The 26,234-nt window shown below is 41.7% G+C and overlaps 1 protein-coding gene across 1 annotated transcript in view; it reads right to left on the bottom strand.

The window, feature by feature from the left end:
* Positions 1-255: 255 nt before the first annotated feature.
* Positions 256-26,234, bottom strand: part of LOC139157654 (vomeronasal type-2 receptor 26-like) — a 44,842-nt gene continuing 18,863 nt past the window's right edge. Inside the window, exons 9-11 of the mRNA XM_070734692.1 lie at positions 20,679-20,891; positions 10,707-10,833; positions 256-1,166 (exon numbers count right to left, since the gene is read on the bottom strand). Coding sequence (XP_070590793.1) covers positions 256-1,166; positions 10,707-10,833; positions 20,679-20,891 — 1,251 coding nt within the window. The remainder of the gene's footprint in view (positions 1,167-10,706; positions 10,834-20,678; positions 20,892-26,234) is intronic.

The raw sequence follows: 26,234 nt of genomic DNA, 5'->3' as shown, positions 1-26,234 counted from the left end.
TATAAAGGTTTCTGTATGTGCATAACTTTGGTGAACAAGGATTACTCTGTTCATACATTAACAGTGGCCATCTTGCAATTTGATGGACAAGAATGGAGCACCTTATTGCCTGATTGTGCTTTAATTTTTCCAAGCAAAATCATTGGTCCACACAGATATGGAGAACATCATGCATCGTTTTGCAAGCCAAGAAGATTAGCCAATTCAAGGGTTGGACTGTTGAAGAAAAATATTTATAGTCAATATTTTTCTGTTTCACATTTCTACATTTCTTCTGGTCATAAGCTGCTTTTTTGTATTCAAGTCTGGCCTCCGAATGATAATATAGCACTTGGGGATAAATATGCAGCCCAGAAGACCCGCACTGGAGGCCAAAATGGAGAAGACCTGAACAGCCACCATGTATTTTCCTTTGGTGCTCTGATAGGTGGGCACAAAGGAGATCCAAACACTGCAGAAGACCAGCATACTGAAGGTGATCAGTTTGGCTTCATTGAAAGCCTCCGGCAGATTTTTGGCTAGGAAAGCCATTGTGAAGCAAATGGCAGTCAGAAAGCCCAGATAGCTTAGGGCGATGTAGAACATGACAACAGATCCTTCGTTGCATTGCAGGATGATCACTCCAGGCTGGGAGTGGAAGTCAAAGTCAGGGAATGGAGGAGAAATTCCCAGCCAGATGGAACTGATGGCAATTTGGACCACAGAACAAGAAAGGATGATGGAGTTGGCCAAGCTCTTCCCCAACCACCTCTTCACCTGGTTGCCTGGTTTTGTAGCAAGGAAAGAGAACACCACTGTGACTGTTTTGGCCAAAAGAGAAGAAATGGTAACTGAAAAGGTGTTACTGAAAATTAATTGTCGGAGAAGGCAGGTGGCTTTCCTTGGTTGACCGATGAAAAGAAAAGGAGACAAGAAGCAAAGGAGGAGGGAGATCAGGAGGATATAAGAGAGGTCTCGGTTGTTGGCTTTGACAATAGGAGTTTCTCGGTATTGAATGAATATAATTAAGACAAGGACTACAGTTAGGATGAAAAGTAAGGCAAAAGAGACAAGGATGCTGCCCAGATGTTCTTCATAAGATAGGAAGGTTATAACTTTGAGGATACATTGAACTCGTTCCACATTTGGATATTGATCATCTGGACACTTGGTGCATTTTTCTGTATCTGAGAAAATAAAAAACCAACATTTCCTTAACGTTCTGTCATTTACATTTCAAGCAACATCTTTTTGGGATAACAGATGATACCAGAAGCATTTTGCAAAATTTATTTCTTAATATTGGCTCAAAAAGAAGATAGGAAAAATATCATTTTCTAAACCATACAAAGCTAATTTTTTTGAAATTGGGGAACCAAAATTATTTTCTGTGTATTCTGTGTATTCAAGGTAACCCAGGTTATTAGAGGTGAAAAATGAACCAGTTTATCTTAGAAGGCACTTTTTAAAATCCTTCCCAATGGATCCAGAGAAAGCCTATCTTCTGGAGTTTAGTTGGATGATATGATACCTTCCAATGATCCACAAGTGGAAGCCCATGTAAAGTGGATTGCAATAATCATTTCTAGGAAACGAATCTAAGACAATTCTCTAACTTTTAAAGAACTCAGATGTTCCTAGAAAGGTAAATGTGGAAGGACACATGCAAACTAAAAAGCACAATTTTCTTTGAAAGTCCAATATGCCATATTTCCCAATCCCAATTTTTCATTTCGATGAGAAATCATGCAGTTTGAAAATAAACAAAGAATCTGTTGAGATTTATTCTATCCTTTAATTGTCACTTTTATGAACTGTAAGAAAAACTCCAGGAGTTGGTACAATAAAGAAATAAACTTCATTGTCAAAGGAAAAAAATACAAAAAAAGAAGACTGATTATGCATAAAAGGGATCTTGGATCAGGCTTGCCGATTCCCAGACATTTTGTTTACACAAAGAATCTGAATATACAGCGATGGTGAAATATCAGAATGAAGTAATATCTTTTGTGAAAAATAACTCCAAATATGGGAAGGTGAAAGGAGGAGGTATTGATATTAAAAATCACTATATATTCAGATTGTTTGTGCAACCAAAATGTCTCGGAATCAGCAAGCCTGATCCGAGATCCCTTTTATGCATAATTGGTTTTCTCTTTTTGTATTGTTTCCTGTGACAATAAAGTTTATTTCTTTATATCTTTATTATCCTGGAGTTTTTGTTACATTTTTTTGGGCAAGGCCAGCCAGGAGCAATAACTTGTTTCCTTGGAGGTGGCAGGGGGAGTGGGGGGTAGGCTGCTGCTGGGATTTTTCCCTTCGGCAGTGGCTAGGTTTTTTCTTCCCCCTTTTTCCTGTCTTGGAAAGGCTCCGTGAATCTAGGTAATCTGGGTGAAAGGTCTCGGGATGAGATGTGGCAGCTGGGGCTGCTGGCATACATCATGGTGGTAAATCTATAGCCATCTGTTGCATATTTGCAAGGGGATGATGTATGCGAATCGTATGTGAGGCACACAAAAGGGAGAATGCACATTTTATTTTTCTTGTATCTGTTTCCTGTGTCCGTGTCCATTCATTGCTTTGATGCATCCAAGTGTTCTTTTATTGTCGCATGTGTGGATAAGATTCATGTTATACAGAAACTGTGTGTTATACAGTGTAATATCGTTGTTGTGAGCCATTCTGAGTCTCCGGAGAGAGGCAGCATATAAATCTAATTAATAATAATAATAATAATAATAATAATAATAATAATAATAATAATAATCCCCACTGATGGGTACGCCTTGTCGTGGTAGTGGGGCTTATGTGCTTCAATGAAGCTGAGAGCTGTGCCAGCGGTAGTGTAAACTACTGGTAGGTCTAACCTTGCCGGAGTGGTCAAAGCAGAGGAGCCAGACTAAATGTACCTAACCCATTTAAACCAATGGAGAGACAAAACAAAAAGAAGTCAATGTTGTATGGACAGTTGGTGGAACAAAGCATTGCATGGCCAGTTCTTGGAGAAGATTGAAGGCAAAGTGGATAAAGAAAAGACCTGGCCATGGCTTACAAGTGGAACACTCAAAAAGGAGACAGAAGGACTAATACTGGCGGCACAAGAACAGGCCATTAGAACAAATGTTGTCAAAGCCAGAATTGAAAACTCAACAGACAATCCAAAGTGCAGACTCTGTAAAGAAACAGATGAAACAATCGATCACATACTCAGCTGCTGCAAAAAGATTGCACAGACTGACTACAAGCATAGGACATGATGCTGTGGCACAGATGATCCAATGGAACTTGTGTCGGAACCAGGGCTGCCATCAGGAATTTTGGGGCCCCATACAGCCTAAGTGTCTGGGCCCCCCCCCCCGCCATTTTAAAACTACTTTTTTTAAGTTTTTAAGAAGATGTTAGATAATCATCTGAAAATAGCTGTAAATAAAACCCGATGTTCCCAGAATTAACTTTATTCATAAGATTATGATAGCAACAACTTGACCTTAGTTTTACTGGAACTATAGAATAATCATATAATAACCGCCAGGGCCACCATCAGGAATTTTTGGGGACCATACAGCCTAAGTGTCTGGGGCCACCCCGCCATTTTAAAACTATTTTAAGTTGCCAAGCCACTCCATCCCCCAGGGATCATTTCCCGCTTCACGCCAAGCAAGGCGGTCCCATAGGCCAGTGTTTCCCAACCTTGGCAACTTGAAGATATCTGGACTTCAACTCCCAGAATTCCCCAGCCAGCAAACGCGAGGAGCTGGAAAGGACGAGAGGAGAGAAAAAGCAGGGTACCAGCAGTCAGGCGGGTGTCTTGAGGGGGCACTCCCATCTGGAAAGAAGGGAAGAAAGGCGAGGGCGAGCTATGAAGGAAGGAGGGAGGAAGGGAGGGAGGGAGGGAGGAATGGTAAAAGGGACGATCAAGAGAGGAATGGGTGAATGAATGGACGGAGGGTGGGAAGGAAGGAAGGAAGGAGGGAAGGGACAGGAACAGAAGAAGGGTGCAAAGAAAGCAAGGAAAGGTGTGAAAGGGGAGAGTAAGAGAGGAAGGAGTGAAAGAAGGGAGTGAGGGGGGAAAGAAGGGAGGAATGAAAAGGAAAGCAAGAAATGGAGGGAGGAAAGGAAGGAAGGAAAGAAAGGGGGAAGGGACAGGAACAGAGGAAGGAAGCAAGGAAACTTATGAAAGGGGAGAGTAAGAGAGGAAGGACTGAAGGGAGGGAGGGAGGGAAGAAGGTAGGAAGGAGAAAGAAAAGAAGAAATAGAGGAAGGGAAGGTAAAAGAGAGAAAGAAAAAGAGCAAGAAAGAAAGCAAGAAAGAGAGAAAGAAAGAAAATGAAAGAGAAATAAAAATAGAGAGGGGGAATGAAAGAAATGGAAGGAGGGAAGGAAGGAGAGAAAGCAAGAGAAAGAAAGAAAGCAAGAGAAAGAAAAAAGAATGAAAGAGCAAGAGAGCAAGAGAGAAAAAGAAAGAAAGAGAGAAAGAAAGAAAGGCAACTTCAAAGAAAGGCTCACTGAGCATCTCTCACTCTCTCTCTCTCTTTCTATCCCTCCTTCTTTCCCTTTCTCTCTCTCCTCTTCCTTTATCTCCTCTCTCTCTCCCTCTCTCTCTTTCTCTCCCCCCTCTCTCCCCCTTTCCCTCTCTCCCTCTCTTGCTATCTCTCCCCTCTCCCTCTCTCTTTCTCTCCCCCCTTTCCCTCTCTCTTTCTCTCTCTCCCTCTCTTGCTATCTCTCCCCCTCTCCCTTTCTCTCCCCCCTCTCCCTCTCTCTCCCTCTCTTGCTATCTCTCCCCCCTTTCCCTCTCTCTTTCTCTCTCTCCCTCTCTTGCTATCTCTCCCCCTCTCCCTCTCTCTTTCTCCCTCTCCCTCTCTTTCTCTCTCTCCCCCTCTCTCTTTCTCTCTCCCCCCTCTTTCTCTCTCTTCTTCTCACTTTCTCTCTCTTGTTTTCTTTCTGTCTCTTTTGCTTTCTCTCTCTCTCACTCTTTCTCTCTTGTTTTCTTTCTCACGCTCTTTCTCTCTCTTGTTCTCTCTCTTGCTATCTCTTTCTCCCCCCTTTCTCTCACTCTCTCTTTCTCACTTTCTCTCTATCTTGCTGTCTGTTGCTCTCACTCACTCTCGTTCTCTCTCCGTTCTTCTCAGCGGTGACGCGCGCACGCCCTGCACGCCTCACCTTTGCTGAGAGCACTTTCGTCCCGGGCTCTCAGCAAGGGGGTTGTAGGAGAGGCGGGGCCGGCGGCAAAGGTGATATTCAATGTCGGGGGCGCACGGGCGGTTGTACGTGCTCCATATCTCCCTGCTAGCCCACTCGGAATATTCAAAATAAGAAAAACCTTTGCCGGCGAAGGTTAGAAGGATAAATGCTGCATGAAATAGTAATCAAGGGGACTGGCAGGTTGCAGGAAGGTGGAGAAAGCATCTGGCTTATTATATATGGTCCTTTTGTTCCAAGAGAGAAACCAGTTGGGTCTAAATCTCTCCCTACCCAACGCAGGGAGTGGAATTTTAAAATTAGACACCCCCTCTCTTTTTCCCTGCTGCTTTCTTCTCCCCTCTTCCTTCCCTTCCCTCTCCCTTCCTACCTCCTCTTCTTCTTCCTCTTCTCCTTCTTCTTTCCCCTTCTTCCTCTTTCTTCCTCCTCTTCTTCCCCTTCCCTTCTTCTTCTTCCTTCCCATTTTCCCTCCCCTTCCTCTTCCTTCCTCCTCCTCCTCTTCTTCCCCTTCCCCTTCTTCCCTCCCCTTCCTCTTCTCCTTTTTCCATCCTTCCTTCTCCTCCTCTTCTTCCCTTTCTCCTTCTTTTTCCCATTCTTCCTTCTCCAATCTTATTCCTCCTCCTCTTCTTCTTCTTCCCTTTCTCCTTCTTCTTTCCCCTTCTTCCTTCATCCTCCTCCTCCTCTTCTTCCCCTTCTCTTTCTTCATTTCCCTTCCTCATTCTCCATCCTTCCTTCCTCCTCCTCTTCTTCCCTTCTTTCTTCTTTCCCATTCTTCCTTCTCCATCCTTCCTTCCTCCTCCTCTTCTTCCCCTTCTTCTTCCTTCCCCTTCCTTCCTTCCTCCTCCTCCTTTTTTCTCTCCCCCTTCCTCCTCTTCCCACTCCACCTCCTCCCCCACCCTTGTCTTCATTTATCCCTTTTCAATCTACCCATTTTTTTTCTTAGCAGAGCAATCCAGCAAATGTAAGCAGTTCAGCTGGCAGAGAAAATAAGTTTGAATGATTAACGTTGACTGCTTTGCAGGGTGTGTGTGTGTGTTTGTATATGTGTGTGTGTGAGTGAGTGGGAGTGGGGGGAGATGGACCTGGGCCAATTCCTGACCCACCTACCCCTTCTTGGAGGAGAGTCCTTACACTCGGACCAAACACACCTCTCTTTCCCTCTCTTCTTTCTCTCCTTTGTCAGCCCTGAGATTATTATTATTATTATTATTATTATTTCCATCACCCTGAAAAAACCAAACCTCAGCGACTGCCTTTGCCTACTTTAGATGCCCTGGACTAAAACTCCCATCATCCCTGGGGAGGGGGGCATATGGGGGAAACTCTCCAATGCAGAAGAGGATATTTGTAGCTCAGGGTTTGTTGCGCAAGAAAACCACTAAACATCCAGAGCATCAAGGACGCCTCTTTCTCTAAAAGTCTGGGATAGAACTCCCATCCTCCCCAGCCTGGTCTCTCCCTTGGCACTCTGCACATTACTTAAGCTGGAAACTCCCATCATCCCCAGCCAGATTCCCCCCCCTCTCTCCTGGAGGGGAAATAAAAATTTAAAAAGAGGCAAAAATCATTGCAAAGCATCTCACTCTTCCCATCATCATCCCATCCTCCTTCCCTTATAGGCCGCATCGTCCTTCTCCTTCTCCCCACTCAATTGCCCCCCCCCAACCCGGGTCCATTGCCCCATTTTTCCTTATCTATGTCCCCACCACCACCACCCGACATAGGACGCCGTGGCTGCCACCCCCTGCCCTGTTTTTTTCCCCAGCCACTGGAGAGCGGCATCTCCGCCTTGCACGCGCCCCTTCCCACCCGCGCTTCCTTGTAAAAGCTCCCCCCCAAGTCTTATCCCTCCCCTCCGCCCCACGGCCGGGCAAGACCAGCCCTACGCGTTGACGTCAGCCTGGCTGGCTCCACGCGAGGAGGCCAGCCTGTCTGCAAGCAGCCCGAGGAACTCAGAGGTCTGGAGGCGCTGGCGGAGCGGAGAGAAGCCCCCGCTAGGCTGCGCGCTCCGGTCTTTCCTCGACCCTTCGGAAGGATTGCGCGCCTCTTCTTCCTCCTCGTTTCTTGGTCCCCATCTACTTTCTCCCCCTTCTCTTCCTAGCCCACTCGGAATATTCAAAATAAGATAGGGAGCGCTTGCAATCGCCCGTGCGCCCCCGACATTGAATATCACCTTTGCCGCCGGCCCCGCCTCTCCTACAACCCCCTTGCTGAGAGCCCGGGACGAAAGTGCTCTCGGCAAGGTGAGGTGGGCAGGGCGTGCGTTCCGGGTGCGGGAGGAGCTGCGCTGAAAGGCAGGAGGTGGGGGGGGAGCAGAGGGGGCAGATCGGGCGGGCGGTGGGCAGTGCGGAAAGGCTGAGGGGGCCAGAGGCACCGTGGGGAGGCAGGGGTGGGCGCAGCTCCCTTCCCTTCTGCTGCCGGGGGATGGGGACTGCACGCCCATGGAAAAGGGCGCGCGGCTGAGAGAAAGAGAGAGGGGGGAGAGGGGCTTACTACCCACTGCGGCTGTCGCTGCCGCCGCCATCACCCTCCCGCTGCGTGCTGCCCTCCCTCTGCCGCTACCCTCCCACCAGCCCCAAAGCTCACCTGCTGCAGCCGCCAGGGAAGCTCCAGCCGAGCGGGGCGCTGCAGTTGCTAAGAAGGAAGCTCAGCTTCCTCTTCTCACAACTTTTTGAACTATTAGGGGCCCCGGCCTTCTGCCGCCAAATTTGCAGCTTCTTGCACATGCGCAAAAGGGCCCGGTCTTTTTTCTGAGGTGACAGTCTGCGCATGTGCAAGGAGCTGATGACTATGGGCCCTCTAATTGGTCAATTTTACCGGGCCCGGTACGGGGCTCCCAGTAATACCCGTCTATCGGCGGCCCTGGTCGGAACTGCCATTTACCAGTGGCAAAGAACTGGTGGGATCATAATCCAAAAAAAATGGTCGAAAATGAGCAAGCAAAACTACTGTGGGACTTCCAACTTCAGACTGACCGAATTCTGAAGCATAACACACCAGACATCCTGATTGTGGAGAAAAAGAAAGTATGGATCATCAACATTGCAATCCCAGGGGACAGCAGAATTGAGGAGAAGCAGCTAGAGAAATTAGTGAAATCCGAAGATCGAAAAATCGAGCTGCAGCGACTCTGGCATAAGCCAGTCAAAGTGGTCCCAGTGGTACTTGGCACACTGGGCGCAGTACCAAAGGATCTCAGCGGACATTTGAAAACCGTCGGAATTGACAAAATCTCCATCTGTCAATTGCAAAAGGCCACTTTACTGGGATTGGCAAGCATAATTCGCCACTACATCACACAGTCCTAGGTGCTTGGGAAGCGACTGGTGATGAAATACGAAATCCAACATAGTGATCTCATTTGCTGAGTTGTATAATAACAATAACAATAACAACAACAACAGCAATAATGATGATGATGATTATGATGATTATGATGATGATAATGATGATAATGATAATGATGATGATAATGATGATGATGATGATGATAATAATAATAATAATAATAATAATAATAATAATAATAATAATATGGGTTTGAAACTTGCAACTATGTGCCAGAAATTTGGGGGTAGGGCAGAGGTCCATGCTATTCCATCAGTATCTCCTTTAGGTGAATTAGTGGCACAATGGGAAGAGACATGGTTGTCTCTATACACTAAGACTCTGGATAAAGTTCTTATGATAACATATTGTACCAGAGTGTGGCCTAAATATATATTGATTAAGCCAAATTATAAATGGAATAAATATGGTGATTCTGACCCTTACTGGATAAATGCTCTAACAGATCAAATTCCTTACGTCATCCTGTGGTATCATGCTCTGTGGGAGAGACCCCTGGTGGGGATAGGAAAAGTGCTACTATTTTATATGAAAAGGAAGAGGATAAAAATAGCTGGGACCCTTTGAGGTAGCCTTCTTGTCCCTCTTCCCCCCCTGATTATGGTCAGGCTGCCGGTATGGATGTTCAGACTGGAGCTGCTGCATCTCCTAGGCAGGCAGATGTGAAACCTCGCATCAGACTTCCCTCTCTTGATCAAGTCACTAGGACAAAGGCCAAATGACGTAGCATTCCCACTACATGAATTACTAAGTGGTCTGAACACAGCAGATGATGCAATTACGATCTTTGTCAATGTTCCCTTGCCCTCCTTTGATTTATGTAACCATACATTAGTAATGCCTAATTTGAATAGTCATCCTATTGGAACAACAGACTCTTTGATTTTGTTTTTGGGGCCAAATGTTTATACGTTTGCAGAGCTCCAGTACATTTTGAGTTATTTTTTACTGCAGAAGAGAGGATTCAAATTCGTGCTGCCGCTATGCAATACTGGACCAAAAACTCAGACTGGGGTGGTAAATCCATTGGCTGCAGATGTAAAATGTTCATTGGAAGACCCTGAGTGGGATGTAAACATGCAGGCTGGCAGAGGGCCATTGGAGGATTTGAAGAAAATCAAAATAGTCTACGGAGAGGGGCGGCATACAAATCTAATAAATAAATAAATAAAATAGAGGGGGTGAGAACAGCTGTGCCTCAGGGAACTAATTTGAAAAAAAGGTTTTGAGTTAGGAAAGCATAGAGTTGAGACCCCACATGATTTTCTTAATAGGATTAAAGATAGTTTGAATAAATATTCTGGCTTGTCTCCCGGAACCACTGAATATGAATCAGTGCTTAAGATGCAGTTTATGACTAATTCATGGCCAGACATTCAAAAGAAAATTCAGAAATTGGAAGACTGGGCCAGCGCAAATATCTCTAAATTACTAAAGGCTGCTCAAAAGGTTTATGTATCTCCGGGGCCGCCTTCTGCCACACGAATCCCAGCGACCGGTTAGGTCCCACAGAGTTGGCCTTCTCCGGGTCCCGTCGACTAAACAATGTTGTCTGGCGGGACCCAGGGGAAGAGCCTTCTCTGTGGTGGCTCCAATCCTCTGGAACCAGCTGCCCCCAGAGATTAGGATTGCCCCCACCCTCCTTGCCTTTCAGAAACTTCTTAAAACCCACCTCTGCCGTCAGGCATTGGGGAATTGAAACATCTCCCCCTTGCCTATGTTGTTTTGGTGTATGATTGATTGTGTTCTTGTTTTTTATATATATTGGGGTTGATTTTATGAACTTTTTAACCTAAAACTGTAATTTAGATTGCTAAATATTAGATTTGTTATTATGTACTGTTTTTGCCATTGTTGTTAGCCGCCTCGAGTCTGTGGAGAGGGGCGGCATATAAATCCAATAAATTTAATCTAATCTAATGTAAACAGGGAGGAAGCCAAGAGCAGACAAAAAGCACAATTGATGGTGTCTGTGCTGAAAGCGGAAAAAGTGCAGGAGAAGAGAGAGGAGCCTGGAAAAAGAAGGATTAGTGTGACGTCAGGATTTGCTGGAAAAGAAATTTGAAAATAAACAAAGAATCCATTGAGATTCATTCTGTCCTTTAACTTACACTTTTATGAACATTGCCTTGGATGAATCCACTTCCTCAAGGCCTTCCCTTTTTTTTGGGTGTCACCCACCTTCATGGATGGAGATGGTCCCCTCCGAACAAGGAACACAGTCGTAGCAGCAAAATGGCTCTCCTTCTCGCTTCTGTTTGAAAAATCCAGGATGGCATTTTTCCACACATTTGGACTGAGGCAGAGACTAAGCAGAAAAATAAGGGATCCCAAAGAATATATGTTAGCACTAACCATCCTGACATCCTGATATACTCTTCAAATAAAAGTGACCACTCTAGAACTATAATGAGATTTATTTATTTATTTTATTTATTTATTGGATTTGTATGCCGCCCCTCTTCGCAGACTCAAGGCGGCTAACAACAGTGACAAAAAACAGCATGTAACAATCCAATACTAAACAACTAAAAAAAACCTTACTATAAAACTAAACATACATACAAACATACCATGCACAAATAGTAAGGCCTAGGGGGAAAGAATATCTCAGTTCCCCCATGCCTGACGGCAGAGGTGGGTTTTAAGAAGCTTACGAAAGGCAAGGAGGGTGGGGGCAATTCTAATCTCTGCAGCAGAAGGTGGTCCCTGAGATAATCTGGTCCGGTGCCATGAAGGGCTTTATAGGTCATAACCAACACTTTGAATTGTGACCGGAAACTGATCGGCAACCAATGCAGACTGCGGAGTGTTGGTGTAACATGGGCATGTTTGGGAAAGACCATGACTGCTCTCGCAGCTGCATTCTGCACGATCTGAAGTTTCCCAACACTTTTCAAAGGTAGCCCTATGTAGAGAGCATTACAGTAGTCGAACCTCGAGGTGATGAGGGCATGAGTGACTGTGAACAGTGACTCCCGGTCCAAATAGGGCCGCAACTGGTGCACCAGGCTAACCTGGGCAAACGCCCCCCTCGCCACAGCTGAAAGATGTTTCTCTAATGTGAACTGTGGATCGAGGAGGACGCCCAAGTTGCGGACCCTCTCTGAGGGGGTCAATAACTCTCCCCCCAGGGTGATGGACGGACAGATAGAATTGTCCCTGGGAGGCAAAACTCACAGCCACTCCGTCTTATCAGGGTTGAGCTTGAATCTGTTGACACCCATCCAGACCCCAACAGCCTCCAGGCACCGGCACAACACTTCCACCACTTCGCTGACTGGACAAGGGGTGGAGATGTCGAGCTGGGTATCATCTGCATACTGATGATACCTCACCCCATGCCCTTGGATGATGAGGTAAAGTCATGTGAACATGTCCCTCAGAAAGTGTTAAGTCAGGAATATTTTGCTGCAGAATGTAGGAGCTATGTGTGGGAACTTCTTTTTTTATTAAAAAGTTTTTTATTTATAAAACATTTTAAAAACGTAAGATATGCATCACAATGTAACACAATACAGATGGATAACAAAAAGAAAAGAAAATGTACAGGATGCTCCATTCAGTATTCACATTGGTTATTCCATTTTTCCCCCTCTATTAATTTTCCAATATCTGTTTAAATTTCAATTGATTTAGAATCTCTCTTTCATACTTTCTAGCCTTTAATCTTGGTTCTCAAAGTAATCGGTATCTAAATTGTCTTTTATTTTTTTATTTTTTTATTTTTTTGAAAATCTCTTTATTAATTTTTCTTATATCATTCCCATCACATATTATTTTGAATTACAGATTATACATATTCTCAGTTAACATTCTGACAGTAAGTTTTGACCGGTTTCATTTCATTATATACATTGCATTTCATATTTTTAAATTCTAAAATCTATTACGTTCATTAATTATACACGGTAACTGTAGGTCGTTTCAATTGTACTGTTGTTTCATATTATGTTGCTTTTATGTTCTCTTTTGAACCATTCATGCCATTTTTGCCATGTTCTTTTTGATTCTACAGTGATCCCTCGATTAGCGCGGGGGTTACATTCCAAGACCTCCCGCACTAATCGATTTTCCGTGTTATAGTGGTGCGGAAGTAAAAACACCATCTGCGCATGCGCACCCTTTTTTTCCCATGGCCGCACATGCGCAGATGGTGGAGTTTGCGTGTGGGCAGCGGGGAAGACACAGGGAAGGTTCCTTTGGCCGCCCAACAGCTGATCTGCTCCGCAGCTCGGAAGCAGCGAGGAGCCGAAGATGGAGTTTCCCCGTTGCCCAGGCAAAGGGGAAACCCCATCTTCGGCTCCTCGCTGCTGCCGCGCTGCGGAGCAGATCAGCTGTTGGGCGGCCAAAGGAACCTTCCCTGGGTCTTCCTGCTGCCCAGGCAAAGGGGAAACCCCAAGAGAGCCAAAAGAGCACCGGGCCGGTTGGTTCCCAACCAAAAGAGTTTACCCCGATTGTCCTCGGTGGGGGAAAACAGCGCGTCGCCAGGCTCCCCATCTTCAAGAGAGGCGCGACGGCTAGCCAGGATCCACGCAGGGGAGAAAAGGCGCGCGCTCCCAGCCGCTGCGCCCCGCTTGGAGAGCAGCGGCGAGCAGAGCACAGAAGACGACGAGGCTTTCGAGGGCTCCAAGGCGGGCGGCGGCGCGTCCTTCGAGCACGCCGGCGGCGACCCCAAGCTGAAGGCGGCCACCACACACACACACGCCGCCGCCATCCACCCCGCCGGGTTCCCCGCTTGCTACCTCTTCGCCTTCTCCCGCCTCCGAGGCCGACCAGCCCAAGCTGCAACAGACACACACACACATACACGCACTCCCTCTCTCGCGCTCACACAGACGCACTCAGACAGAAAAGAAAAAAAAATCCCCAAAAGAGAGGGACAAGAGGCAGGCACAAAGCGGGGGCACAAGGGGAGCTGCCCGGCAGAGGTTCCTTTTTTTCTTCTCGTGGGCAAGTGGAGGGGGGGAGAGAGAAGGAAAGAGAGAGAAGGAAAGAAAGAGATGAGAGAGGGAGGAAGAGAGTGTGAGAGAGGAAGAAAGAGAGAGAGAAATGATAGAAAAAAGGGGAGAAAAAAAGAGAAATGAGAAAATGATTGAAGCAGAGAATGACAGGAAAGAAAGAGAAAGAGACAGAGAAGTGACTCTTGGTGATGACGTATGACGTCATCGGGTGGGAAAAACCGTGGTATAGCAAAAAAACCGTGGAGTATTTTTTAATTAATATTTTTTGAAAAACCGTGTTGTAGCGTTTCGCACTAATCGAGACCGTGCTAATCGAGGGATCACTGTATTAATTTATTTCCCTTAATTGAGTTCGTGAATTCGTCCATCTCTACACATGCATATATCTTATCTATAATTAAATCTTCTGTTGGTATCTGATCACTTTTCCAGAGCTGTGCTATTGCAATTCTCGTGGCGGTGTTTATATGTGTTGTGAGGAGCATTGTTTCTTTTGAATAATGTTTTCTCCAAACTCCTAAAAGCATAGCTTCCGGTGTGAGTTCTATTTCCTCTTTCGTAATCTCTGTGAGCCAAGTATGAGTTATTGTCCAAATTTTTTGTATCATGGGGCAGGACCACCACATATGGAAAAACGTACCTCTTTCCTTTTTACACTTCCAACACGAGTCTGATAATGTTGGGTGGATCTTTGCTAATCTCGCCGGTGGGAGGTACCATCTGTGGAATAATTTGTAATAGTTTTCCTTATATGCTGCCGAAAGGGTTATTTTGGATATTGTGGTCCATGTTCTTTCCCAGTCAGCAATATGGATCGCGTGTTGCAGATTTTTTTCCCACGCTATCATTGGTGTTTTGGTCGTATCTTTTATTCTTTCCTGTTCTAAAAGTATTTGGTATATTCTGCTTATTTGTTTGTTTTCATTTCCTATCAGAATCTTATCTAATGGGTTCATAGATTTTTGAATACCGGGTGTTTGATTGTCTTTTTAAAATCTGGATTCTATTTGGGTGTATGTCCACCAATCCATTTTATGATTTAATCTTTCCAGTTCTTGTCTAGATTTGAGTTCCCCGTTTGGGTGTAATATGTCTCTGTACTGGATGGTTTTGGCTATGTCAATCAAATTTGGGTAGATGATGGCTTCCATAGTGGAAAGCCATCTTGGAATTTTGTCGTAGTGTTTATTTTTAATTTCGTACCAGGTTTTTAGTAGTGATTTACGGATCAAGTGCCTGTCAAATATAGTTTGTTTTTGCAATTTATCTTTCCATAAATGCGCATGCCAGCCTGTTTGTAAGTCATGGCCTTCTAATACAAGTATTCTCTTATTTTTTAAGTTAATCCACTCTTTTATCCAAATTAGGATTGCCGCTTTGTAGTATAACTTTAGATCTGGGAGCCCCAGGCCTCCTCTACTTCTATTATCTTGGAGATACACATATTTTATTCTTGGCCTTTTGTTTTGCCAGATGAATTTGGAGATGATTTTATTGATTTCTTTAAAAAAGTTTGGTTCCAAGTTAATTGGAGCTGTCTGAAAGAGATATAAAAATTTGGGAAGAATATCCATTTTTATTACAGATATTCTGCCTAACATTGATATTTGTAGGTCTTTCCATTTCTCTAAAAATTTTTTGGTATCTTGCAATAATTTGTCATAATTGTCTTTTTTAAGTGTAATTGTTTTGTTTGTTAATATTAATCCTAAGTACTTCATTTTTTTTGTAGTTTGTAGTTTAGTAGTTTCTTCTAATTTCTTAATTTGTCGTATACTCATGTTTTTTGTCATTAACATTGTTTTCTGTTTATTTATTTTTAGACCTGCAAATTCCCCAAAATTTTCAATTTCTTTGATTAGCTCTGGGCCAGAGCTGGTTGGTTCTTCTAAAAAGAACACCATGTCGTCCGCATATGCTTGTAATTTATATTCTTCTTTTTTAATTTTAATTCCTTGTATAGTTTTAGTATTTCTTATTTTATTTAGTAGTAGTTCCTGTGTCAGTATAAATAATCAGCCTTGGCGGACTCCTTTTTCTATCAAAATTGGTTTTGTAGTGTCTCCGTTTATTATTGCTCTGGCCTTTTGGGTGGTATATATATTTTTGATAATGTTTTCAAATTTGTTACCTAATTTTAATTCTCTAATTAACTTATTTAAGTATTGCCAATTAACATTATCAAATGCCTTCTGGGCATCCAGGAAGACAAGAGCTATTTGTTTTCCTGGATGGGCTTCACCATATTCTAAGACGTCTTTCAACTGTCCTGGTGCAGTTGAAAATTTGTCTGGAGGGTAGAAAACCATTTTGGTCTGTGTTGATGATTTTATTTAATATTTCTTTTATTCTGTCTGCTAAGATTACCATAAAGATCTTATAATCCGCGTTGAGCAGAGAAATTGGTCTGTAGTTTTTTATTTTCTGTTTGTCTAACCCCTCCTTTGGTATCATCGTTATGTATGATTCTCTCCAGGATTCTGGAATTTTGGCTTGTTCTAATATTTCATTGTATGTCTCCAGTAATATGGGTTCAAATAGATCTTTATTTCCTTTATAGAATTCCCCCGGGAGTCCATCCGGCCCTGGGGTTTTATTGTTTTTTTGTTTTTTTAATGCTAATTGAATTTCTTGTAAAGTAATTTTTTCATTTAAAATTTGTTTATCGAGTTCTTCAATTTGTATGGTATTATTTTCTTGTATGTATTTAGTAATTTTTACCATTTCGATTGGTTCTTCTTTATATAGGTTGTTGTAATAATTTTGTATTATTTCCTTTTTCTGTTGTTCCATGTGTTGTATTGTCCCATCTTTATCCTCTAATTGATAAATTAATTTTTCGCTTCTCATTTTTTTGATTTTCTGTGCAAGCCATCTACCTGGTTTGTTAGCTTTTTCAAAGTATTTTTGTTTCGTTTGTTTTAAGTTTCTAATAAATTCTTGCTGTTCTAATATATTTATTTTGGATTTAGCTTCCCTTAGTGATATTTGTGTCTGTTTGTTAGTTGGGTTTTGTTGAAGAGTTTTTTCCAGGTTGGCTATTTTATTTATGTAGTGATTTTATTCTGCCTTCTCTTCTTTTTGTTTTTTAGCTGTATATGATATAGTAACTCCCCTAGTATATGCTTTCAATGTGTCCCATAGTATTTGAGTTGAGGTGGGTTGTTTCTTATTTTCCTCTAGAAATAATTTTATTTTTTTGTTTAGCATTTCTGTATATTTTTCATCTCGAAGTAGGTTTGTATTTAATGACCATCTTCTAAATTCTTTCTTTTCCCCCTGCCAAGTGATTGTTATTGGGTTATGGTCAGCCCACGTATTTGGTTCTATGTCAACAGATTTTATTTTTTTGTGCATATTCTTACTTAGCCATACCATATCTATCCTAGAGAAAGAGTTGTGTGGGGCAGAGTAGAATGTAAATTGTTTTTCATTTGGATGTATTAATCTCCACATATCTACCAGATCTAGTTCATCCGTCATTTTCTCAAATGTGGTTGGTAGTGTGGCTCTTTTTATTTTACTCTTGGTTTCTATTTTGTAGTCCAGTTTTTGGTTCACTATTCCGTTATAGTCTCCTATTATACATATATTTGCTTGGTTAAATTGTAATAATATTTCATGTATTTTTTTATAAAATTGTTTCAATTCATGATTTGGTGCATATATATTTACTAATAACATTTTCTCTCTTTGATTTCTACTTCTACTATAATATTTATTTATTAGTTATTAATTAATTAATTTATTTATTATTTAGATTTGTATGCCGCCCCTCTCCGAAGGCTCTTCCTTTTGGGTCAATTTTTATCTCTCTTGGGTTTAATTCTTTTTTCACATATGTGGCTACCCCTCTTTTCTTTTCTTTTTCATCTAGAGAAGTGTATAGCTCTCCCAATTTGGTGTATTCTAAATATTTTTTGTGTGCAAGTTTGATATGTACTTCTTGTAGACATATTATCTGTGCTTTCTGTTTCAGGAGTTTGGAGAAAACCTTTTTTCGTTTCTGATTGTTGTTGAGACCATTTATGTTTATTGAAATTAGTTTAGTTCCCAGTGGCATTTAGCGTTGAATGGGTAGAAAAGCTAAATTGTCTTTTAACTCTAACACTAGTCTGTCCATCTCTGTGCATGTTAAAATTTTAAATAAGATTTCTTCTTCTGTAGGCGCATCTTTATTTTTCCATTTCTGGGCATATGCTATCCTTGCCATGGTTAAAATATGTAATATTAAATATACTTTATTTTTCTTGTATTTGTCAATGGTTATTCCCAAGAAAAATAATTTGGGTTTCAGATTGAGTTTCATCTCTAAGATCTCTTCCAGCTACTATCTAATTTTCTATATGTGGAACTTCTTAGGCCTAGCCAGATATCCAAGACAATTTCCCTATAATTAGATCTATTTTTATTTATTTATTCTAAGAGTTGGAAGGGACCTTGTAGGTCATCTCATCCAACCCCCCACTCAAGCAGGAGTCCCTACTCCATTTCAGATAAATGTCTGTCCAATCTCCTCTTGAAAATCTCAAGTGCTGACTTATGTAGTTTTATGTATGATATGCTTGTGTTGCATGGTTTTTAAAGGTTGGGTTTTTAATGTGTTTTCTTTTAGACATTAGATTTGTCACATTGTACATTGTTTTATTATTGTTGTGGGCCATTCCAACCCTGAGGAGAGGGGCGGCATACAAATCTAATAAATAATAATAATAATAATAATAATAATAATAATAATAATAATAATAATTAATCCAGACAAGATGGAGTGGCTGTGGGTACTGCCTCCCAAGGACACATCCATCTGTCTGTCCATCACCCTGGGGGAATTGTTGACCCCTCAGAGAGGGTCCCCAACTTGGGCATCCTCCTTGATCCACAGCTGACCTTAGAACACCATCTTTTGGCTGTGCCAAGGGGGGCGTTTGCCCAGGATCTCCTGGTGCACCAGTTGTGGTCCTATTTGGACAGGGAGTCATTGCTCACGGTCGCTCATGCCCTTATCACCTTGAGGTCCGACTACTGCAATGCTCTCTACATGGGGCTACCTTTGAAAAGTGTTCAGATAACTCTGGCCAGCTCTGGGTATCTTAGAAACTTCTTGGCCAGTGATAAATCTGACTTACCTTCCCTACCGGTTCGCATCATGCTGGAAGTGTGTTTCATGCTGGGGAAATTAACTCTGTGCATGCACAGAAGCCTTTGTGCATATGTAGATGGTTCTTTGCCAGCTCCTTTCTAGGAGCAGTAACCAGAGGACCAGTTGAAGAGCATGGCCAGCAAGCCATCATTGCCAGTTTGGCGAACCAGGGCAAATTTCTGCCACCAGTTTGAATGAACTGGTCAAAATCGGCAACAATTCACCACTGTTATTGACCTTTGTTGATAATGCTAAACTATTCAATATCACCAACAATACTTCTACCTTCAAAAAAAACCTAGACCATGTATCACAATGGTCTGAAAACTGGCAACTTAAAATCTCATCCAATAAATACTCTGACTTACATATTAGTAAAAAGAATCAAAACTTAAAATAACCTTGTAGATGACCCTCACTCTGTTAAGGACTTTGGAGTACTTAGATCTAATGACCTAAGTGCCAGAGCCCATTGTAACAACATTGCCAAAAAGGCACTAAGAGTTGTTAAACTAATCTTGCATAGCTTCTTCTCTGGCAATATTAAACTGCTAACCAGAGCATACAGAACATTTGCCAGACCAATCCTTGAAAACAACCCACCTGTCTGAATGCACATTTCATATTAAACATTAATCCAATTGAGAGGGTGCAGAAATATTTCACAAGAAGAGTCCTCCACTCCTCTGCTTGCAACAGAATACAGTACCTTATTCCACCAGACTTGAAATTTTGGGCTTAGAAAATCTAGAGCTATGTCGCTTTTGATCTGATCTAAATGTAGTTCATGATGTTTTATGATGTTTTATCAGTGGCAATATGCTCCAGCACGTCTAGCCAAAATCCATCCAAACATAAGTAATACGTGCTGGAAATGCAAATCTGCCATAGGTACGTACTATCACATTTGGTGGTTATGTCCAGAAGCAGAAAGATTTTGGTCTAGGATTCAAAATTGGTTGAAAGAAATATTAAATTATCAATTGGAAATGAAACTGGAAATGTATCTTTTGAGAATAATCAGAGGACAGTATAGCAAAGAAGATTACTATTTGATAACACGTATATTAATTTGTACTCTTGTATATATATGTGTGTCTATATGTCTTGTTTTGTTTGTATTATAATAAAAAAAACCCACTAAATGTAGTTCATGAAATCATCCACCACAATGTCCTTTGACTTTGTCATACTCAGTAATATAAACACAATGTCCTATCGGTCAACGATACTTCAGCTTCAACCGCAAAAACACACATGCACAAAATAGATTCAAACTCAATGTAAACTGCTCGAAACTTGACTGCCGAAAATATAACTTCAGCAACAGAGTGATCAATGCGTGAAATGCTTTACCTGACACTGTGGTTTCTTCCCCAAAAATCTTTATTTATTTATTTATTTATTTATTTATTTATTTATTTATATTTATTTATTTATTATTTGGATTTGTATGCCGCCCCTCTCCGAAGACTCGGACTGTCTAGACTGTCTACATTCGACCTCATCCCATTTCTAAGAGGTCTGTAAGGGGCATGCATAAGCGCATCATCGTACCTACCATCCCTGTCATATAGTTCTATTGTCCAAACTTACCTATACCTATTTGCTTTTGTTTATGTTTACACCATGCCTATTATCTAGTACACATTTTGACAGACAGACAGACAGACAGACAGACAGACAGACAGACAGACAGAGAGACAGACAGAAATTTATATGAACAGACAGACAGATAGATAGAATAAATCCTAGTTCCAAAGCTTGTTTCCAAGTGAACAAAAGGACCTCCTTCTAGCCTTGATTCAACTTCATCAAATTCAGTCCAAACCTTATTGAGGCACTCTTGAACAAATTTGCCTTCTTATTTGTTATTTGAAGACAAAGAAGAAATGGATCACAATCCTTAGCAATTGAGGGATTGGCTCTCTCTTACCATTTTTATGCAGCTTCTCCATCTCAACACTGAGCCCTGGTTCATAGGCTTAGCCTGATGAAATGGGTCAGAATCATTTGGAAATAGAGAAAAGACACTAATATTTCTCCTACCGTGTTATGCAGCTTTAGCCATGACAGATGATCTTGGTTGATAATAAGATTCTGCTTTTCAATAGTCAGCAGTTTGTTTTTCATATGGTACTTCTCGGGGGGATACACCCAGGTAAAGATACTCAGGTCAGCCATTAAGTTTCCATTTTGGTCCAAGTACAATTTGTATTCAGAAAGATTGGAAAACTCATTCTTCTCCAAAGAAGGATGGAACTAGAAGGGGAACATCCAGGTATTTCAAAAGCAATTCACTTGGTAAATTAGCCCTTTGCTCTCATTTATCTCTTTCTTTTGCAGAGATCTAACCTGCAAATATCCTTAGTTGGTGGAACAGGTTTAACCACTATTTTCAAAAATGAAAAACAAAAATTCAGCAAAATTTGCCAGTCATATCTCGGCAATATATATTTTGAAAATAATATGATTGACAAAAAATGTCAATTATAAGAAACCTTCTAAAGTGGATCATAAATAAATGGTAAAAAGAAAAAGAATACTCATAAATTCCTTGACAAGCACAGGTAGTTGTCATTAAGCATGGATTTGTCAAGAAAATTACCAGGCTAATCTTTTTCCAGATAGACCACATAAGAATAAATAGGCTAGAATAGAATAGAATGGAATATAATATAATATATTTATTAGCCAAATTTGATTGGACACACATGAATCCATCTTGGTGCACATGCTGTAGTAAAAAGAGATTTTCAAAGTCTAAGTGTGGAGCTGGGTAAAATAACTGATTCAGTGACTTTCTCAGAGGTGTTACCGGTTTGTGGCCAGGAGGGTAAAACAAGTTGTATCAGAGAGTTTAATGTGTGGTTAAGGCAGTGGTGTAAAGCTGAAGGTTTTGGTTATGTAAGTCATGATGTCAGTAGATGGTCTAATAGGGAGTTGTTTAAGAGGGATGGTTTGCATCCATCATACAGAGGTACGCAGGTGCTCGGTGAGGAATTCAGAGCTTTTTTGGACAGGCATTTAAACTAGGTAAAGGGGACAGAGATGTACCAGATGTGGAGGATTTCTGTCCCCGACCAATGAGGATACATCAGTTTCTGGAAGCTTATGAAAAGGGAGCTGAAAATAAAATAGATGTAGTTGTTGATGATAAGGGGCAAACTAATAATGAAAATAATGTTCTTCGGGTAATGTGCACGAATGCTCGAAGCTTGAGCAACAAGCTCTGTGAGTTAATGGCCATAATATCTAGAGATAATTTGGATCTGGTTGCCATAAATGAGACATGGTTTAAGGATTCCAATGAATGGGAAATATCCATACCAGGATATACACTGTATAGGAAGGATAGAATAGAGAGAAGGGGAGGTGGAGTAGCCATTTATGTTAAAGAAAGTCTAAAAACAATACTAATTCAAAATACATGTAAAGATCTGGAGACCCTCTGGATTTGCATGCAAAATAAAGACGGTTCTGTCATTAGAATTGGGGTGATCTATAGGCCTCCAGGGCAATCTGAGGAACATGACAACAAGATGGTGGATGAGATTACCCTAATGGCAGTAAAGGGAGATATTGTGGTTATGGGTGATTTCAACATGCCTGATGTTGCCTGGAATATCCCCAGTGCTCTTACATGCAAAAGTAAGAATATAGTAGAGGCCTTTACAGGAGCAGCTATGGCACAGCTAGTTAAGACACCAACTAGAGGGGAGAATATTCTAGATTTAGTTTTTACAAATGGGAATCGGGTTTTAGAGGTCAAGGTGGGAGAAAATTTAGGTTGCAGCGACCATCTATGTTTGTGGTTTGATGTAAAAACTGATTGTGAGCAATCCTATACTGCAACCAAAGTATTGGATTTCAGAAAAACAAATTTTAATGCAATGGGGGAATATTTAAATAATGAATTAAAGGGGAGGGATAAAATGGCAGGAGCGAGCACCCAGTGGACTGTATTAAAAAAGGCCATCTTAAAAGCCACAAGACTTTATGTAAAGCAAGTAACTAAAGGTAAAAGGAAGAAGAAACCGCTATGGTTTAGCAATGATGTAAGGGCTATAGTCAATGAAAAAAAGGCTGCCTATAGGAGGTATAAAGAGTCTGGAAGTATAGCTGATAGAGAGGTGTATAAAATGAGACAGAAGGAGGCGAAACAGATAATATATGCTGCTAAAGCCTCAAAAGAGGAAGAAATAGCAAAATCTGTAAAGAAGGGGGATAAAACCTTCTTCAGATATATTAGTGATAGGAAGAAGAAAAACTGCAGCATCACAAAGCTTAGTACCGGGAATAATACATGCATTGATGGGAATAAGGAGATCGCTGACCATTTCAATAGCTACTTCTGTTCAGTTTTCTCAAAGGACACCTTACAAAATAATACTATAGAGGGATATAGCATTGCTTCCAGCTGTACGGATTCAGCTCCAGTGATCTTAGAAGCCAATGTCTTAGAAGAACTTGAAAGATTAAAGATAAATAAGGCAATGGGTCCAGATGGCATCCATCCCAGAGTTCTTAAAGAACTCAGATCTGTCATTGCTACCCCCCTGACTGATTTGTTTAACCAATCCCTGTTAACAGGAGATGTTCCTGAGGATTGGAGAATGGCCAGTGTTGTGCCTATCCACAAGAAGGGCAGTAGAGAAGAAGCTGGAAACTACAGGCCAGTTAGCTTGACATCAGTTGTAGTTAAAATGATGGAGACTCTACTCAAAAAGAGGATAAATCAGCATCTAAAAAACAATAACTTATTGGACCCAAATCAGCATGGCTTTACTGAAGGCAAATCGTGTCAGACTAATCTCATTGAGTTCTTTGACTATGTCACAAAGGTGTTGGATCAAGGTGGTGCCGTGGATATTGCCTATCTGGACTTCAGCAAAGCCTTTGATACGGTTCCACATAAAGAGCTGATAGATAAATTAGTGAAGATTGGACTTAATCCCTGGATAGTTCAGTGGATTTCAAGCTGGCTGAAGCATAGACATCAGAGAGTTATTGTTAATGGCGAGTATTCTGAGCAGAGACAGGTTACAAGTGGTGTGCCACAAGGGTCTGTTCTGGGTCCTATTCTTTTTAATATGTTTGTGAGTGACATAGGGGAAGGTTTGGTAGGGAAGGTTTGCCTATTTGCCGATGACTCTAAAGTGTGCAATAGGGTTGATATTCCTGGAGGGGTCTGTAATATGGTAAATGATTTAGCGTTACTAGATAAATGGTCAAAGCAATGGAAACTGCAGTTTAATGTTTCCAAATGTAAAATAATGCACTTGGGGAAAAGGAATCCTAAATCTGAGTATTGCATTGGCAGTTCTGTGTTAGCAAAAACTTCAGAAGAGAAGGATTTAGGGGTAGTGATTTCTGACAGTCTCAAAATGGGTGAGCAGTGTGGTCGGGCGGTAGGAAAGGCAAGTAGGATGCTTGGCTGCATAGCTAGAGGTATAACAAGCAGGAAGAGGGAGATTGTGATCCCCTTATATAGAGCGCTGGTGAGACCACATTTGGAGTACTGTGTTCAGTTCTGGAGACCTCACCTACAAAAAGATATTGACAAAATTGAACGGGTCCAAAGACGGGCTACAAGAATGGTGGAAGGTCTGAAGTATAAAACGTATCAGGAAAGACTTAATGAACTCAATCTGTATAGTCTGGAAGACAGAAGGAAAAGGGGGGACATGATCGAAACATTTAAATATGTTAAAGGGTTAAATAGGGTTCAGGAGGGAAGTGTTTTTAACAGGAAAGTGAACACAAGAACAAGGGGACACAATCTGAAGTTAGTTGGGGGAAAGATCAAAGGCAACATGAGAAAGTATTATTTTACTGAAAGAGTAGTAGATCCTTGGAACAAACTTCCAGCAGACATGGTTGGTAAATCCACAGTAACCGAATTTAAACATGCCTGGGATAAACATATATCCATTGTAAGATAAAATACAGGAAATAGTAAAAGGGCAGACTAGATGGACCATGGGGTCTTTTTCTGCCATCAGTCTTCTATGTTTCTATGTTTCTATGCTGTCAGTATACATAAAAGAAAAGAAAAATTCATCAAGATACATTATAAATATATCTGGATTAACTAATTGTACTTTATGGCTACATTAAGAGAGATATTTTCTCTGTCTATCTATATCATCAACAAATTTATATGCTGCTCAACATGCGGTGCAAGGCCACCATGCATGTCTGGAGGTACAAATGCCCCACTTACTCTTTTCACAAGCTGAGAAGTTAGTGGATCCTATGAGTTGCTCTCTTTATGTAGTTATGGGTTTCCCTGCTTTTCTGATTATATATTTTTAACAGATAGTGCAGCTGCTGATCATATAACTTATCATCAAAGTATCAACGAACTAGCTCCTGCTGTGATGATTAGGAATCTAGTTAAATGAAGTCTGGATGGTATGATAATAAAATGAATAAAACTGACTTTAAAATTGTATTCTTTTTAAAAAGACAATGATTCTAGAAAACTATTTATGATTTTCTGATAGACATAAGTGCCTAAAATTCAGTAGAAAATATCAAATTAATATTGTATCAACAAGAACTGGGCGGGGGGACTAGATGGAATTTAAGAGGAAAAGAAAGTACAGTCTTCTACATTGAAGAAAAAAAGTGAAATGAAGAGCAAGAATGCTGGAGGATATCAACTTTGATAAAAAATATTAAGGTTAACGTTTTTATGTTTTGATTCTGTACATATGTATATTGTATGTATTTGTTTTTTGCTTTTTTTTTTGTGATAATCATATGCCCGGGTGAGTAGAAGTGCAGACCAATAGCACTTTAACACCAATGACTGGGCCTCCATGAGGGACATTTGTGCCATGCTGCAGGGCTTCCAGTATGCCACTGATATGGTCATCGCTGATAATGTCATCATCAGTGCTACCAAACCCATCCTTTGCCTACTGGAAACAACTCTTCAGGAGGATGTGGCACAGGAGGAAGCAGAGGAGGAAGAGGAAGAGGAGGAGGAGGAGGAAGGCCCATTTTCCCAGGCAGCAGGGAGGCGCATCCATGGCTCGCAGGGTGGGTGGCTGGGCTGACAGCAGCCAGGTACTCCGCTGTCCAGCCAGAATAGAGTTTTGGGGGAGGAGGAGGAGGAGGACTTGCAGCAGAGTGGCCCCCAGTGCAGCTCACGGGCATCAATGGAGCATGGATGGAGGGAGGAGCAGGAGGAAGAGGAGAGACCTGTTACTGACAATCTTTCCTTGACTCAGGGCAGCCTGGCTCACATGAGCCACTACATGGATCCCCATTATAAGGACAACATCACCTCCTTTATCCCAACACTCGAGCAGGAGCACAAAATGAGAAAGTACAAGCGTGCGCTCGTGGACGCACTAATGGCAGAGTTCCCACAGCAATTGGAGGGCTCAGTGGTGGCACGCAGAGTAGGAGGAGGACGCAGTTGCCAATGCAGCAGGGGCACTGGCAGCACCTCACACGGGAGGGTGAACACGGCCACAATGTGGGAAAACCTATTCCATCGTCCCACACATCTCCCACCATCGGATATGATGGCCCATAATATCAGAAGGCACAATGTGACATGCATGGTGGATGACTACCTGTCAATGTGTC

The sequence above is a fragment of the Erythrolamprus reginae genome, chromosome 1 (assembly GCF_031021105.1).
Source record: "Erythrolamprus reginae isolate rEryReg1 chromosome 1, rEryReg1.hap1, whole genome shotgun sequence".
Taxonomy (NCBI): Eukaryota; Metazoa; Chordata; class Lepidosauria; order Squamata; family Dipsadidae; genus Erythrolamprus; species Erythrolamprus reginae.
This window is presented reverse-complemented; position numbering and strand designations above follow the sequence as displayed.